The 13,034-nt window shown below is 45.6% G+C and overlaps 1 protein-coding gene across 1 annotated transcript; it reads left to right on the plus strand.

Moving 5' to 3' along the window:
• Positions 1-254: 254 nt before the first annotated feature.
• NAT8 (N-acetyltransferase 8 (putative)) lies at positions 255-2,171 on the plus strand. Its single transcript, XM_050754526.1, has 2 exons — positions 255-383; positions 1,305-2,171. Exon 2 carries the CDS (start codon positions 1,380-1,382, stop codon positions 2,061-2,063), a length of 684 nt encoding a protein of 227 aa, XP_050610483.1. The 5' UTR covers positions 255-383; positions 1,305-1,379; the 3' UTR covers positions 2,064-2,171.
• Positions 2,172-13,034: the final 10,863 nt, after the last annotated feature.

Raw genomic sequence — 13,034 nt, forward strand, 5'->3', positions numbered from 1 at the left:
CTCGCGGTATATGTGTACAGGGACCAGGGTGTATCTCAGAGAGTACCAAGTGTGCCAGGTGGCAGAGAGATGCTCGGGGCCTGAACAGCCAAGAGAGGTGGCAGGCCTTCCAGAAGGGCAAGGACCCCAGGTGATCCCAGACCTTGAGTCTCCCCTTCCAGGTCATTCCCTTTGACCACAAAGGAGAATGCACACTGGGCTCCCTGCTGTGTTACGGTCCAGCTCTTTGACCCTAGGGTTTATGATTACCAAACATTCAGGAGCCAACCAATGAGGCAGGCAGCCTGCTGTGCAGAGGTAGGCAAGCCCCGGACAGTATCTCCTGGATGCCAGTGAGCGGCTGAGAGCTGAAGCTTGGACACTCAAGGCTCTTGTGGTGACAGGTGAGAGGACTGGGTGGAAGGACAGTGCTCTGAGCATGCACCTTCCTTGGGATCTGGAGGCTGGGCTATTTTTTGTGCTTGACTCTTATGCCACCTCAGCAACTTAAGAACTTACAGTAGGCCGGGCGCGGTGGCTCAAGCCTGTAATCCCAGCACTTTGGGAGGCCGAGATGGGTGGATCATGAGGTCAGGAGATCGAGACCATCCTGGCTAACACAGTGAAACCCCGTCTCTACTAAAAACACAAAAAAAACTAGCCGGGTGAGGTGGCGGGCGCCTGTAGTCCCAGCTACTCGGGAGGCTGAGCCAGGAGAATGGCGTGGACCCGGGAGGCGGAGCTTGCAGTGAGCTGAGATCCGGCCACTGCACTCCAGCCTGGGAGACAGAGCGAGACTCCGTCTCAAAAAAAAAAAAAAAGGAACTTACAGTAATGCTGGAGGGAGCCTTTCCTGAAACTTGTGTTGGACACAGGATTTCTGTGATGTATGGTCCCTGGAGAAGGACCAAAGCTTTGGACGTGTGGCCTGCCTGAGGTAGGTGCCCTCTCAATGCACCAAGAAGCTGAGAGAGCCAGAAAAAGGAAACAGATGGAAGAGCGGTGGGTAGTTCATCTATTAGGGCTTTATAGAATGTATTTTATTCAATCTTCAAAACAACTCTAGAAGGCAGGTTTTCTTCTTCCCTGTTCTATAGATGAAGAAATGGAGGCTCAGAGAGGTTAAGTGACATGCCCAAGGTCACACAGTTAGAAAGGGATGGAACCAGATTCCAGTGTAGGTCTTTCTGACCCTACGTTCTCTCAGTGGCAGAGGCCTGCTTCCTCATGGGCAAAAGTGGAAAAACACACCCTTGAGCAGGTCTCCTTGTTCCTGCAGGGCTGGGAGACATGCAGGCACTCACATGATTTTCTCTCTTCCCCAGGCCTGGCACAAAGGCGTGCAGGGAGGCCTCGCTCTGTCTCCTGGACTTAGAGATTTCAGACACAGAAGTCTGTCCATGGCTCCTTATCACATCCGCAAATACCAGGAGAGCGACCGCAAGTGGGTCGTGCGCTTGCTCTCCCAGGGGATGGCTGAGCACATCCCAGCCACCTTCTGGCAATTGCTGAAGCTGCCTCGAACCCTCATACTCTTACTTGGGGGACCCCTCGCCCTACTCCTGGTCTCTGGCTCCTGGCTTCTGGCCCTCATGTTCAGCCTCAGCCTCCTCCCTGCCCTGTGGTTCCTTGCCAAAAAACCCTGGATGGACTATGTAGACACAGTATTGCGCACAGACATGTCTGACATCACCAAATCCTACCTGAGTGAGCCTGACTCCTGCTTCTGGGTGGCTGAGTCTGAAGAGAAGGTGGTGGGCATGGTAGGAGCTCTGCCCGTTGATGATCCCACCTTGAAGGAGAAGCGGTTGCAGCTGTTTCATCTCTCTGTGGACAGTGAGCACCGTTGTCAGGGGATAGCAAAAGCCCTGATCAGGACTGTCCTCCAGTTTGCCCGGGACCAGGACTGCAGTGCAGTTGTCCTGGACACCAGCAACATCCAACTCACTGCCTTGTCCCTCTACCAGAGCATGGGCTTCCAGAAGACGGGCCAGTCCTTCTCCTGCATGTGGGCCAGGCTAGTGGCTCATATTACAATTCATTTCATCTACCGCCTCCCTTCTTCTCAGGCAGGGGGTTTGTGATCTCTTTCCTTGTGTATTGGTCAGAATAGAATCCATTCAGCTGTAACAGCAAGCAATCCCCAACCTTTCACTGCAATGACCTTTCAATGCAAAAAAGCTTATTGTCCAGCCCCATCTGAGTCCCAGGTGATTGCTTGTGGGGTAGCTTCTGGGTTTCTGCTTCATTCAGTCTTTTTGAGTCCCATCTGTTTCGTTTTTCTAGTGCCAGGATAATGCTGCTAAGAACAACCATAAAATGAAATAAATATTTAGCTCATGAGTCAGCAATTTTGGCTGAGCTTGGCTGGGCATTTCCTCTGGTCTCAGATTGCACTGTACAAATGCAGTGGGATTGGCTGAAAGACTAGGTCAATGATGCTTTTTCGTTTTCCCACAGGCTAGCTCAGGCATGGTTTCAAGGAAATTGCAGAGAAGCAAAAACAAAAGCAGAAACAAACAAATGTGTTTTCAAATCCCTGCATGTGTTGCATCTTCGCCAAACTTGGCGAGAGAGGAACCTGCCTCAGTAGTGAGAAGGGCTGCAAAGTCACATAGCAAAAAAGTGGAATGCAGCCTCAGGAGAAGAATTGGGGCCAGAGACACAATCAATCCACTCTAACCCCAGGGTCTCTGCAGAGGGAAGAAGGTGGCCTCCGAGGGGAGTGTGGGATTTACCATGGGCTAGACCTGGAAATAGTATAACTCTTCCAGGGGATCATAACAGAATCCCTGAGACTGGGTAACTTACAAGGAAAACAGGTTTATTTGGTTCATGGTTTTGCAGGCTGTACAAAAAGCATAGTGCAGGCATCTGCTTCTGGTGAGGGCCTCAGGAATCTTATACTCATGGTGGAAGCTGAAGGGGGAGCAGGTGTGTCACACGGCGAGAAAGCAAGCAAGAGAGATGCCAGGTGCTTTCAAGCAGCCAGCTTACATGTGAACTAATAGAGCCAGAACTCATTCATTACCATGGACAGAGCACCAAGCCATTCATGAGGAATCCACCCCTATGACCAAAACACCTCCCACTAGGCCCCACCTCTAACTTTGGGGGTCATATTTCAACATATGATTTGGAGAGAACAAACATCTGAACTATATCAGTGCGCCCCTTACCCCCAAATCTCATGTCATCTCACATTGCAGAATGCAACCATCCCTTCCTAATAGTTCTCCAAAGTCTCACCTTGTTCCAGCATCATCTTAAAAGTCCAGAATCCACAATTTCATCTAAGCCTCAAGGCAAATTCCTTCCACCTATGAGGTTGTTATATCAAAAACAAGTTACGTACTTCCAAGATACAATTGTGTTACAGGTATTGGGTAGACATGCTCATTCCAAAAGGGAAAAATTGGCCAAAAGTAAAAGGCAACAGGCCCCACACAAGTCTGAAATCCAGCAGGGCAAACATTAAATCCGAAAGTTCCAAAATAATCTTCCTTAACTCCATACTGGTGAGAGGAGTGGGCTTTGAGGGCCTTGAGCAGCCCTGTGTCTATGGCTTTGCTGGGTGCAGCCAACATCGCTGCTCTCACAGGTTGGGATTGAATGCCTGTGGGTCTTCCATGCTGAGGTTGCAAGATGATGGTGACTCTACCTTTCTGGTGTCTGGAGGGCATTGGCCCCATTCCCACAGCTCCACTAGGCAATATCCCCATGGGGACCTTGTATGGGGGTTCCAACCCTATATTTTCCCATGGCTCTGCCCTAGTAGAGGCTCTCTGTGGGATCTCTGCCCTGTGGCAGGCTTCTGCCTGGACACCTAGGCTTTTCGATACGTCCTCAGAAATCTAGGTGGAAGTTCCCAAGCCTCCTTCACTCTTGCATTCTGCAAGCCTGCAGACCTAAAACCATATGGAAGGCTGGGCATGGTGGCTCACATCTGTAATTCTAGTACTTTGGGAGGCTGGGGCAGGTAGATCACCTGAGGTCAGGAGTTTGAGACCAGCCTGACCAACACTGTGAAACCCCATCTCTACTAAAAATACAAAATTAGCTGGGCATGGTGGCACATGCCTGCAATCCCACCTACTTGGGATACTGAGGCAGGAGAATCACTTGAACCCTGGAGGCAGAGGTTGCAGTGAGCCGAGATCGTACCATTGCATTCCAGTCTGGGTGACAGGGCAAGACTCTGTCTCAAAAAAAGAAAAAAGAAAACCATATGGAAGCTGCCAAGGCTTAGGTCTTGTACCCTCCAAAGCAGTGGTCTGAGCTGTACCTAGTGCCCTTTGAGCCAGGGGTGGAACTGGAGAAGCTGGGATGTGGGCAGTAGCATCCTGAGATGACGTAGGGCAATGGTGCCCTGGGCTTGGTCTTTGAAACTATTCAGTCCTCTTAGGTGGGCCTGTGATAGAAGGGGCCTTCTGAAATGCCTCTGAGGCCTTTTCCCACTGTCTTGAATATTAGCACCTGGCTCCCTTTCAGACATGTAATGTCTCTAGCAAGTAGTTGCTCAGCAGGCTGCTTGGATTCCTACTTGTCTACCACATGGCCAGGCTGAAAGTTTTCTAAATATTTACACCCTCTTCCCATTTTAATTATAAGTTCTGTTAAAAGAAATGCACTGACAAATTAAATTTAACAGAGTTTAACTGAGCAAGAAAAATAAATGATTTGCAAATCGGGCAGTCCTCAGAATCACAGCAGATACAGACAGACACCAGGGATGCTGTGTTATCAAAGCAAATTTGTGGACAGTAAAAGGAAAGTGACATACAGAAAATGGAAGTGAGGTACAGAAACGGTAAGATTGGTTACAGCTTTGCCGGGACCAGCTCGGTCAGGGAGACTCTAACCCAGTGGCGCTAGAAGAATTAAGGGCACACACACACAAATACAGAAATATAGAGGTGTGAAGTGGGAAATCAGGGGTCTCACAGCCTTCAGAGCTGAGAGCCCCAAAGAGAGATTTACCCACATATTTATTAACAACAAGCCAGTCATTAGCATTGTTTCTATAGATATTAAATTAACTGAAAGTATCCCTTATGGGAAACGAAGGGATGGGTCAAATTAAAGGAATAGGTTGGGCTAGTTAACTGCAGCAGGAGCATGTCCTGAAAGCACAGATCGCTCATGCTATTGTTTGTGGCTTAAGAATGCCTTTAAGCAGTTTTCCCCCCTGGGCGGGCCAGGTGTTCCTTGCCTTCATTCCCATAAACCCACAACCTTCCAGCATGGGCGTTAGGGCCATTATGAACATGTTACAGTGCTGCAGAGATTTTGTTTATGGCCAGTTTTGGGGCCAGTTTATGGCCAGATTTTGGGGGGCTTGCTCCAAACACAGCTTGGTGTTTGCCTTATCTGAGCATGATTCGAGCAGTCGGTTGCCTGTGAGTGGCTGAAGTGTGGCCAGTGGGATTGGCTGAGGCTCAGCTATTGCTAAAGAAGCATCCTCGTAAGTTAGGTTTTCAGTCTTCCCACTTACTAGTTATGTTACGGTTCACCCTGAAGAACTCAAGTATGGGAACATGAAGGCTTCCTCAGGCCAGATTTGAGTTCCATTTATCAATTCCCCTCTTTTTGTCAGACTCTCAATTTAAAGAGATTGACCAAAACTTTAGGCATTGATGCCACTCTCTCACTATTGTAAATGGTCTCAGTATGGCATTCACAAGTCGTTTTAGTCTCAGTATGGAGTTCACAAGTCTTTATTGATGTCACTTATGAAGTTCACAAGTCACAGCTTCACACTAGGTGAATGATTTTTTGTTCTTACTGACCCAGTCAAAGTAAGACCATTCAATTCTCAATGTATGGCTGTATACAAAACATTTAAGACTTGAGAGGATGCAGCACACTAGGGAACTGTTATTATGACTATCAAGAGAATAATACCAAAATACCAAGGTGCACTCCTTAACAAGAGTTCTTATGAAATAAATGAAACCAACTTAAGTCAAAGTTCAGGCAACATAGGGAGTTCAACAATATTAAAGTTTAATTGGTCATAGTTCTTGTTTGAAATGTGATAGCAATTAAGGACCATAGTTCACTGTAAAGTGGCCTGATTTAAAGACGCAGCCATTTCATTGTTGCTCTGGTAACACAAGCCATACGAACCTGGTCACCTACTAGGAGACATATAAAGACTAGAAACCTTTGGGAAACCCAAGCTTGTCATCCACCACTTGGGATGTCTACAAACCGGCTGTTAGTTGCTCCTGTAAACATACCATGTTTTCCGCTGGAGAGACTTCTTCATTGTATTTGGTGTCAGAGTCTAAGGAGACAGCAGTGTCAGCCACCTTTACATTAAGCTTTCTGTAGTAGCAAAATCAGGAGAGAGGTTAAGTGCAGCATTCCATTTTGTTCAACACCAAACACAGGCTCCAGCTTGAGTAAAAAGGAGATATGAAGCTGCATGATGCTCCGTTAACTGTAACATCTACCTCTTGTTTTTGTTTTTTTTTTTTCCTTGAGACAGGGTCTCGCTCAGTCACCCAGGCTGGAGTGCAGTGGGGTGATCTCAGCTCACTGCAACCTCTAACTCCCGGTTTCAAGCGATTCCCCTGCCTCAGCCTCCCAAGTAGCTGGGACTACAGGCATGTGCCACCATGCCTGGTTAATTTTTGAGACTTCATCAGCCTGGCCTTTACTGTACATGTTTCTGTCCACATTTTGGCTACAACCACTTAACACATCTCTAAGAAGGTCCAAATCTTTTCTCATCTTTCTGTCTTCTGGGCCCTCCAGTCTCTTCTAACCGCTGCCTGATACCCAGTTCCAAAGCCACTTCCACATTCTCAGGTATCTTTAGAGCAACACCCTACTCCTCAGTACTAACTTTCTGTGATAGTCTGTTTTGCATTGCTATAAAGAAATACCTGAGACTGGGTAATTTATAATGAAAAGAGGTTTATTTGAGTCACAGTTTTTCAGGCTGTACAAGAATCACACTGCTGGCATCTGCCTCTGGTGAGGGCCTCAGGAAGCTTTCACTCATAGGGAAGGGTGAAGGGGAAGCAGGTGTGCCACATGGCAAGAGAGGGAACCAGAGAGATGCCAGGCATTTTTAAACAACCAGCTCTCACATGAACTAATAAGAGCAACAACTCAGTCATTAGGAGGGATCCACTTCTCACGACCTAAACACCTCCTACTAGGTCCAACCTCCAACATTGGGGGTCACATTTCAACACGAGATTTGATGAAGACAAATATCCAAACTATATCCACCTTCTAGAGGGGACAGGGCTTCTGCTCCTGGAAATTCAGACCCAGGAATAGGACTTGGCATTCTTCTGCTCCATCTTCTGACTACTCCTCAGCCACACAGAGCTACTTCTACTTCTTCAAGACCTGAAGCTCCCTTCTGCTTGAGGCCTTTGGGCATGCTGTTCCTTTTGCCTGGAACATCCTTATCCCCACCCCATCCCCTTGTTAGTTCAGTGACTCCCTAGCTTCTGAGTCAGGAGGAAGCAGTTCATCCTGGTTTTTTCCCCTCTGGCAGCTATTGTAATTTAGTCCTTTGCTGCTGAAAGTGTGATCCCCAGACCAGTGCAGCAGCCTTGCCTAGAAGTGTGTTAAAAATAAGTGTGGGGTCTACGGCCATACCACCCTGAACGCACCCAATCTTGTCTGATCTCAAAAAATATGTGTGGGTACGACGTTTATTATGCCCACAAGATTAACATTAGCAACACAGTATGAATCCTGCACAGCTTCTTCTTAAATGCAACACAGCGGCCGCCCTCCCATGAGGCAGAGCAATTCAGGTGTGTCCTATTCTGGTTGATGCTCCCACTGCCTGAGCATCGATGGGCAGTGCTGATTTGCTGATGGCCAGGGAGACAGGAGGGACCAGCTGCCCTGACTGGTGCTCATCTTCCTTGGACCAAGTCCACACTCACTGCCAAGGGACTTACAAGCTCTTCTTTCCTGAAGGACTCAGATAGGAGGCCCAAAGGTGTAGAAGGGAATGCATCTATGTTTGTGAATTGGGGGAGGGTATTACTGGGGCAAGACACTGGGCTCGGGGTAACAGGAAGTTAAACTGGAACTTCACACTGATGCACTGGATATAATAGGTAAGAAATTCCGCTGTGAGATCTGACAACAAAATGAGGAAATGCCAAAGGAGGCTGTCAAGAACAGTTTGGGGTTGCCAGGGTTTGAGGGGAAGGAGATGTGAGAAGTGATGGCTCCATGACGACAGCTTTCCTTCCTGGGTAATGAAAATGTTTTGGGGCTTGATATGGGTATTGCTTGAAAAACACTGTGAATGTACCAAATGGCAGGGAACTGTACACTTGAAAATGGCTAACTGTATCTCATATAAATTTTGTCTCCAAGTATTGGGAAAAAAGAAGAGTTTAGGTGGCTCTAAAACTCAAAAGGAGTATAAAAAGAGTTAGAGAACTCTTTTCTCTAACTCTTTGCCTGAACTGATCGCTTTGCCTGAACTGGGGCTGTCGGCGCTGGCAGTGGATGAGCCCAGCCCTTAGAGATGCAGGGGCTTCCAGGGAATGGCAAATGCATATTTGTGATTTGTACAGGGAACTCTTTGGGCAAGCATGGGGTAGGAGACTGATAGTTTTCCAGAAAGTAGGAAGGAGGGAGGGCATGATCTAAGATAATTTTACAGGTCAGTGACTTGTACCCATCAGTGAGAAAATCTAGACTGTTAATTCCAAACTTCCTTTCACCTATCTTCAGCTAATAAGTAATTTGTTCAATTTGAAGGATGGTATTTTATTCGGAGCCTGGTAAAATTGTAATGACATTAAGATTTCCTTTTACATATTGTTTACTGGTTAAATTATAATTTCTTTTATTGCTTCATTTGTTTCACACATGTGCACATGTGAAGACGTGCGTACATGCAGGGAAAGTTGGCCAGCCTGAGACAATCTCCCTTTCCTTTTTTCCTTTTTATTATGGTAGAATATATATAACATCACAACCATTTTAACGTGTACGGTTCGGTGGTAATAATTATATTCACAATGTTGTGTAGCTGTCGCCACAATCTATTTCCAGAAGGTTTTCATCATCTCAAACAGAAACTCTGTACCCACTAGGCAAGAACTCCTTGTCTTCTCCTCCAGTCCCTGGTAATTCCTGTTCTACTTTCTGTCTCTACGAACTTGCCTATTCTATTTCATGTAAGTGGAACTATACAATATTTGTCCTACTGTGTCTGGTTTTCCTTTCCCAGGAAATCTCTGCACCTGACCCAAGACACAGATTAGAAAACCTTCCCAGGCCTTGAGTCTCCCCCTGCAGGCGGCGTCCTTACATGGTCTGGATGCTGCTTCTGGATGTCACCGGGATCCCTGGGTGTTTCTCTCATTTCCCTGGCAGCCTTTCTTTCACACACAAGGCACCGGGAAGCCTTTGTGCTACTGTTCCTCCTGCATGTGTCCTTGATAAAGTACAGAATGCCCCAATAAATGTAAATTTATCATAAACAGTGGGCAATTTTCAGCATGGGACAGAATCAAACATTAAAAATCATTTATCTGAAATTCAAATTTAATTGGGCATCCTGTATTTTTATTTGCCTCATCTGGCAACCCTACTATGGACACTTCCCTAAATTCCAAACTCAAGTCCAGTCCACAGGTTGTCCACCCTTCTCAGAAGTCCAGGGATAAGGGATATGGACCAATCTCTAAAGAAAAACCTCCATTTCAGGAGGAGTTATGCTACAGGTGCCTGTGACTCCAGGTCTAGATGCCGGCTTTCACCACTTGACAGGGATTCCTGGAATGGGAGAGGTTTAGTGGCCTGGGGCTGAGTCACGTCTGAGAAACCCAGAGTGTGGGTTTCAGGGCCTAGCTAGGCTGTGGTCCTGGGGTGATCCTGCACTCCTAGAGTTCACACCAGCATAGGATGCCTAAGTGTTTCCTGAGGACAAGATTCAGGACATGCAAGAGGCTGGCACTGGGCCAAGAAGACTCTTTGAGTCTCAGTGGAGTGACTGCTAGAAACCAGGCGTTGGGAGGAGGAGGAGGAGGAGGACCAGAAGACAGAAGAAAACCTATTGGCTGCATTGCTAGAGTTATGATCCAATATTCCAGAGGGAGGCCTCAGAAGAAGCTGTGAAAACACCCAAAAGAGTCAGCTTGAGACAATGAACTGCCAGGGTGAGAGGGCAGGACGCCAAGCTGTGGTCCCCATCCCTACCACATAGACACACACACACAGATGGGTCAGACACCTCCCTGCGCTGCTGAGGAGGAGAGCCCTGTCAGGCAGTGGCAGATGCTCCCCTAGATGGTGCAGAGAGGACTGGCAGGGGAAGAGAGAAGATTTTAACTCGAACTCAAGTTGGCAGTTTTGATTATTACACTTTTACTTGTTGAGTGGAGACTGGGCTTTCAGTGAAAACTCAGCACGGTAGAACGTGTAATCCCCTGACAGTGATCAGAACAGTCGAGGCGTTCCCTGAGTTCTCATCTCCAGAATAAGGGAAGGAACTCCCCAATTGAGCAGGCTTACAAAAGGCAGTGACAGACAAGTGCAGCTGGGTCCTGATATTCACAGCAGCATTGTTCACAAGACCTACACATTATATGTAGTTATAAATTTGTTTACTAAACTGCTTACTGTATGATTAAAACATATGATATAATAAAACGTCTCACATAAATTATGGTGCATAATAGAATACCCCTGAACCCAGCACCCAAATGAACTAGAAAGATCACTATATTTGACAATACTTTCAAAGTTAAGTGTCTCTTCTCCAATCCTAGCTCCCTTAAGATGTAACCACTATTTTCAGTTAAGAAAAAAATCCATCTGTCTGCCTATTATCTATCCATCTATCTGTTTGATCCTAAAACGACATGGGTCCCTAGGTGTCCCTGCACATGATTACCTTGGCTTGCTTTTGAACCTTATGATGAAAGTATCATACAATATATTCTTCTGTAGTTTTTTTTCCTACTCAACATCATCTTGAAGATTCACTAAGTTTGATGTTCCTTAATTTTCTCTTCTGTCTAGAATTCTTTTGCATGACACACCACTTGTCATTTACCCATTCTCTTGTCAAAGGACACGAGTTGTTTCTAGTTCTTTGCTAGGGTGAAAGGACGTCTTTGCTGAAGATGTTTTTGTGAACCTTCCTGGGCTGATGATTGGTATGCACTTTTCAGAAGTGCTGAATTACAGAGTGAATGCAAGCTTCCTCAAGCAGTGTATGAATTCCAGTTGATCAACATCCCTGTCAACATCTAGAGTGTCAGACAAAACTTTGTGTCAATCCAGCGAGTGTAAAAAGGTATTTTATTCTATCCATAAAATGCATTTCCCTAATTAATAATGAACTCAAACTACATTTTATGTTTATGGACTATTCGTGTTTTTCTACAAAGTTGCCTGCTCACGAGTTTATTTAGCCCATGTGTAGTCCATTTTCATACCGCTAGGAAGAAATACCCAAGACTGGGTAATTTATAAAGAAAAAGGCATATCTTATTACATCGTGGTAGGCAAGAAAGCTTGTGCAAAGGAGCTGCCTTTTATAAAACCCTCAGATCTCATGAGACTTATTCACTATCATGAGAACAATATGGGAAAAACCTGCCCCCATGGTTCAATTACCTCCCACCAAGTCCCTCCCACAACACAAGGGGATTATGGGAGCTGTAATTCAAGATGAGATTTGGGTGCAGACCAATCATAGCAGAACGTGGAGGAGCAAAGGCACATCTTACGTGGTAGTAGGCAAGAGAGGGTGTACAGGGGAACTGCCCTTTATAAAACCATCAGATCTCATGAGACTTATTTACTACCACGAGAATAGCATGGGGAAAACCCGCCCCACGATTCAATTACCTCCCACTGGTTCCCTCCCATGACATGTGGAAATTATGGGAGTTACAATTTGAGATTTGGGTGGGGACAGAGCCAAACCATATCACCATATTTCTATGAATTGTCTACTTGTTTTAAAGATACTTAAATATAAATTGTGTTTTTAAAAAACCAACTCATAGAAGTTCTTTATATATTCTCGATACAATTCTTTGTTGGTCACATGTGCTGCAATTGTCTTCTCCCATTTTGTGCCTTGTCTTTTCACTGTCTTTATGGTGCCTTTTGATAAACAAAAAATTTATAAAGATGAATTTATCAATCTTTTTCTTTATAGTTAGCACTTTGTCCCTTAAGACATTTTTCCATTCTTACTCTCTTATATTTTCCTCTAAAAATTGTAATGTTTTTTCCTTTCACACTTAAGTCTTTTTTCTTTTTGGTTTTTATTTCTATTAAAATTATGTATGTATCTATTTTAAACAGCCAGGGTTTGATGGCTCTGTCATGTGAAACGCAGCCCCTACCATTCCCCGGCACCTCTTTCACAGGCTGTGTGGCTCCTGCTCCATTGTCCAGGTCTAGCCTATCTGCTGTCAGCTGCTGAGGAGGGTGAAGACTAGCCTCCTCCATGCATATACGCATTCCTCCTCCTGCTCAGCTTCCCAGTGTGGTTAGATGGCCCTTTGGGCTACTTCACTATTCTGTGTTATTTTAAGCTAAGCTATACAGTTAGCCATGATGACTTATCCTTTCCTGAAGGCTTTTGATTTGTGTCTTTTCCCTTAGAATTGATACTTTTCTTTTTGCTGTTGTTCAGTTTTCTGTGTATTTATAACTTATTCTATGCCAAACTCTGTCAGATGTCCAAATGTCTCCTCTTAACATTTAGATGACCTGATTTAATGATTAGATCTCCCTGGTCTTTTCCAGTACCTCTGATCTCTCATTTGGATTGTTTATTTTCTGTGTGCCATTCAAGAAACTCCACTTTTTTTTTTTCTTAAAGATAGGGGTCTCACTATGTTGGACAGGTTAATCTTGAACTCCAGGCCTCAAATGATCCTCCCACCTCAGCCTCCCAAAGTCCTGCGATGACAGGCACGAACCACCACATCTGGCCTCCATTCAACAAATTCTTACCGAGCCAATCACATGCCACATGTTGTGTTAGGCTCCGGGGAAACCAGGAGAACAAGATGGTTGTTATTCTTGCCTTT

Source organism: Macaca thibetana, chromosome 13 (genome assembly GCF_024542745.1).
Source record: "Macaca thibetana thibetana isolate TM-01 chromosome 13, ASM2454274v1, whole genome shotgun sequence".
Classification (NCBI taxonomy): Eukaryota; Metazoa; Chordata; class Mammalia; order Primates; family Cercopithecidae; genus Macaca; species Macaca thibetana.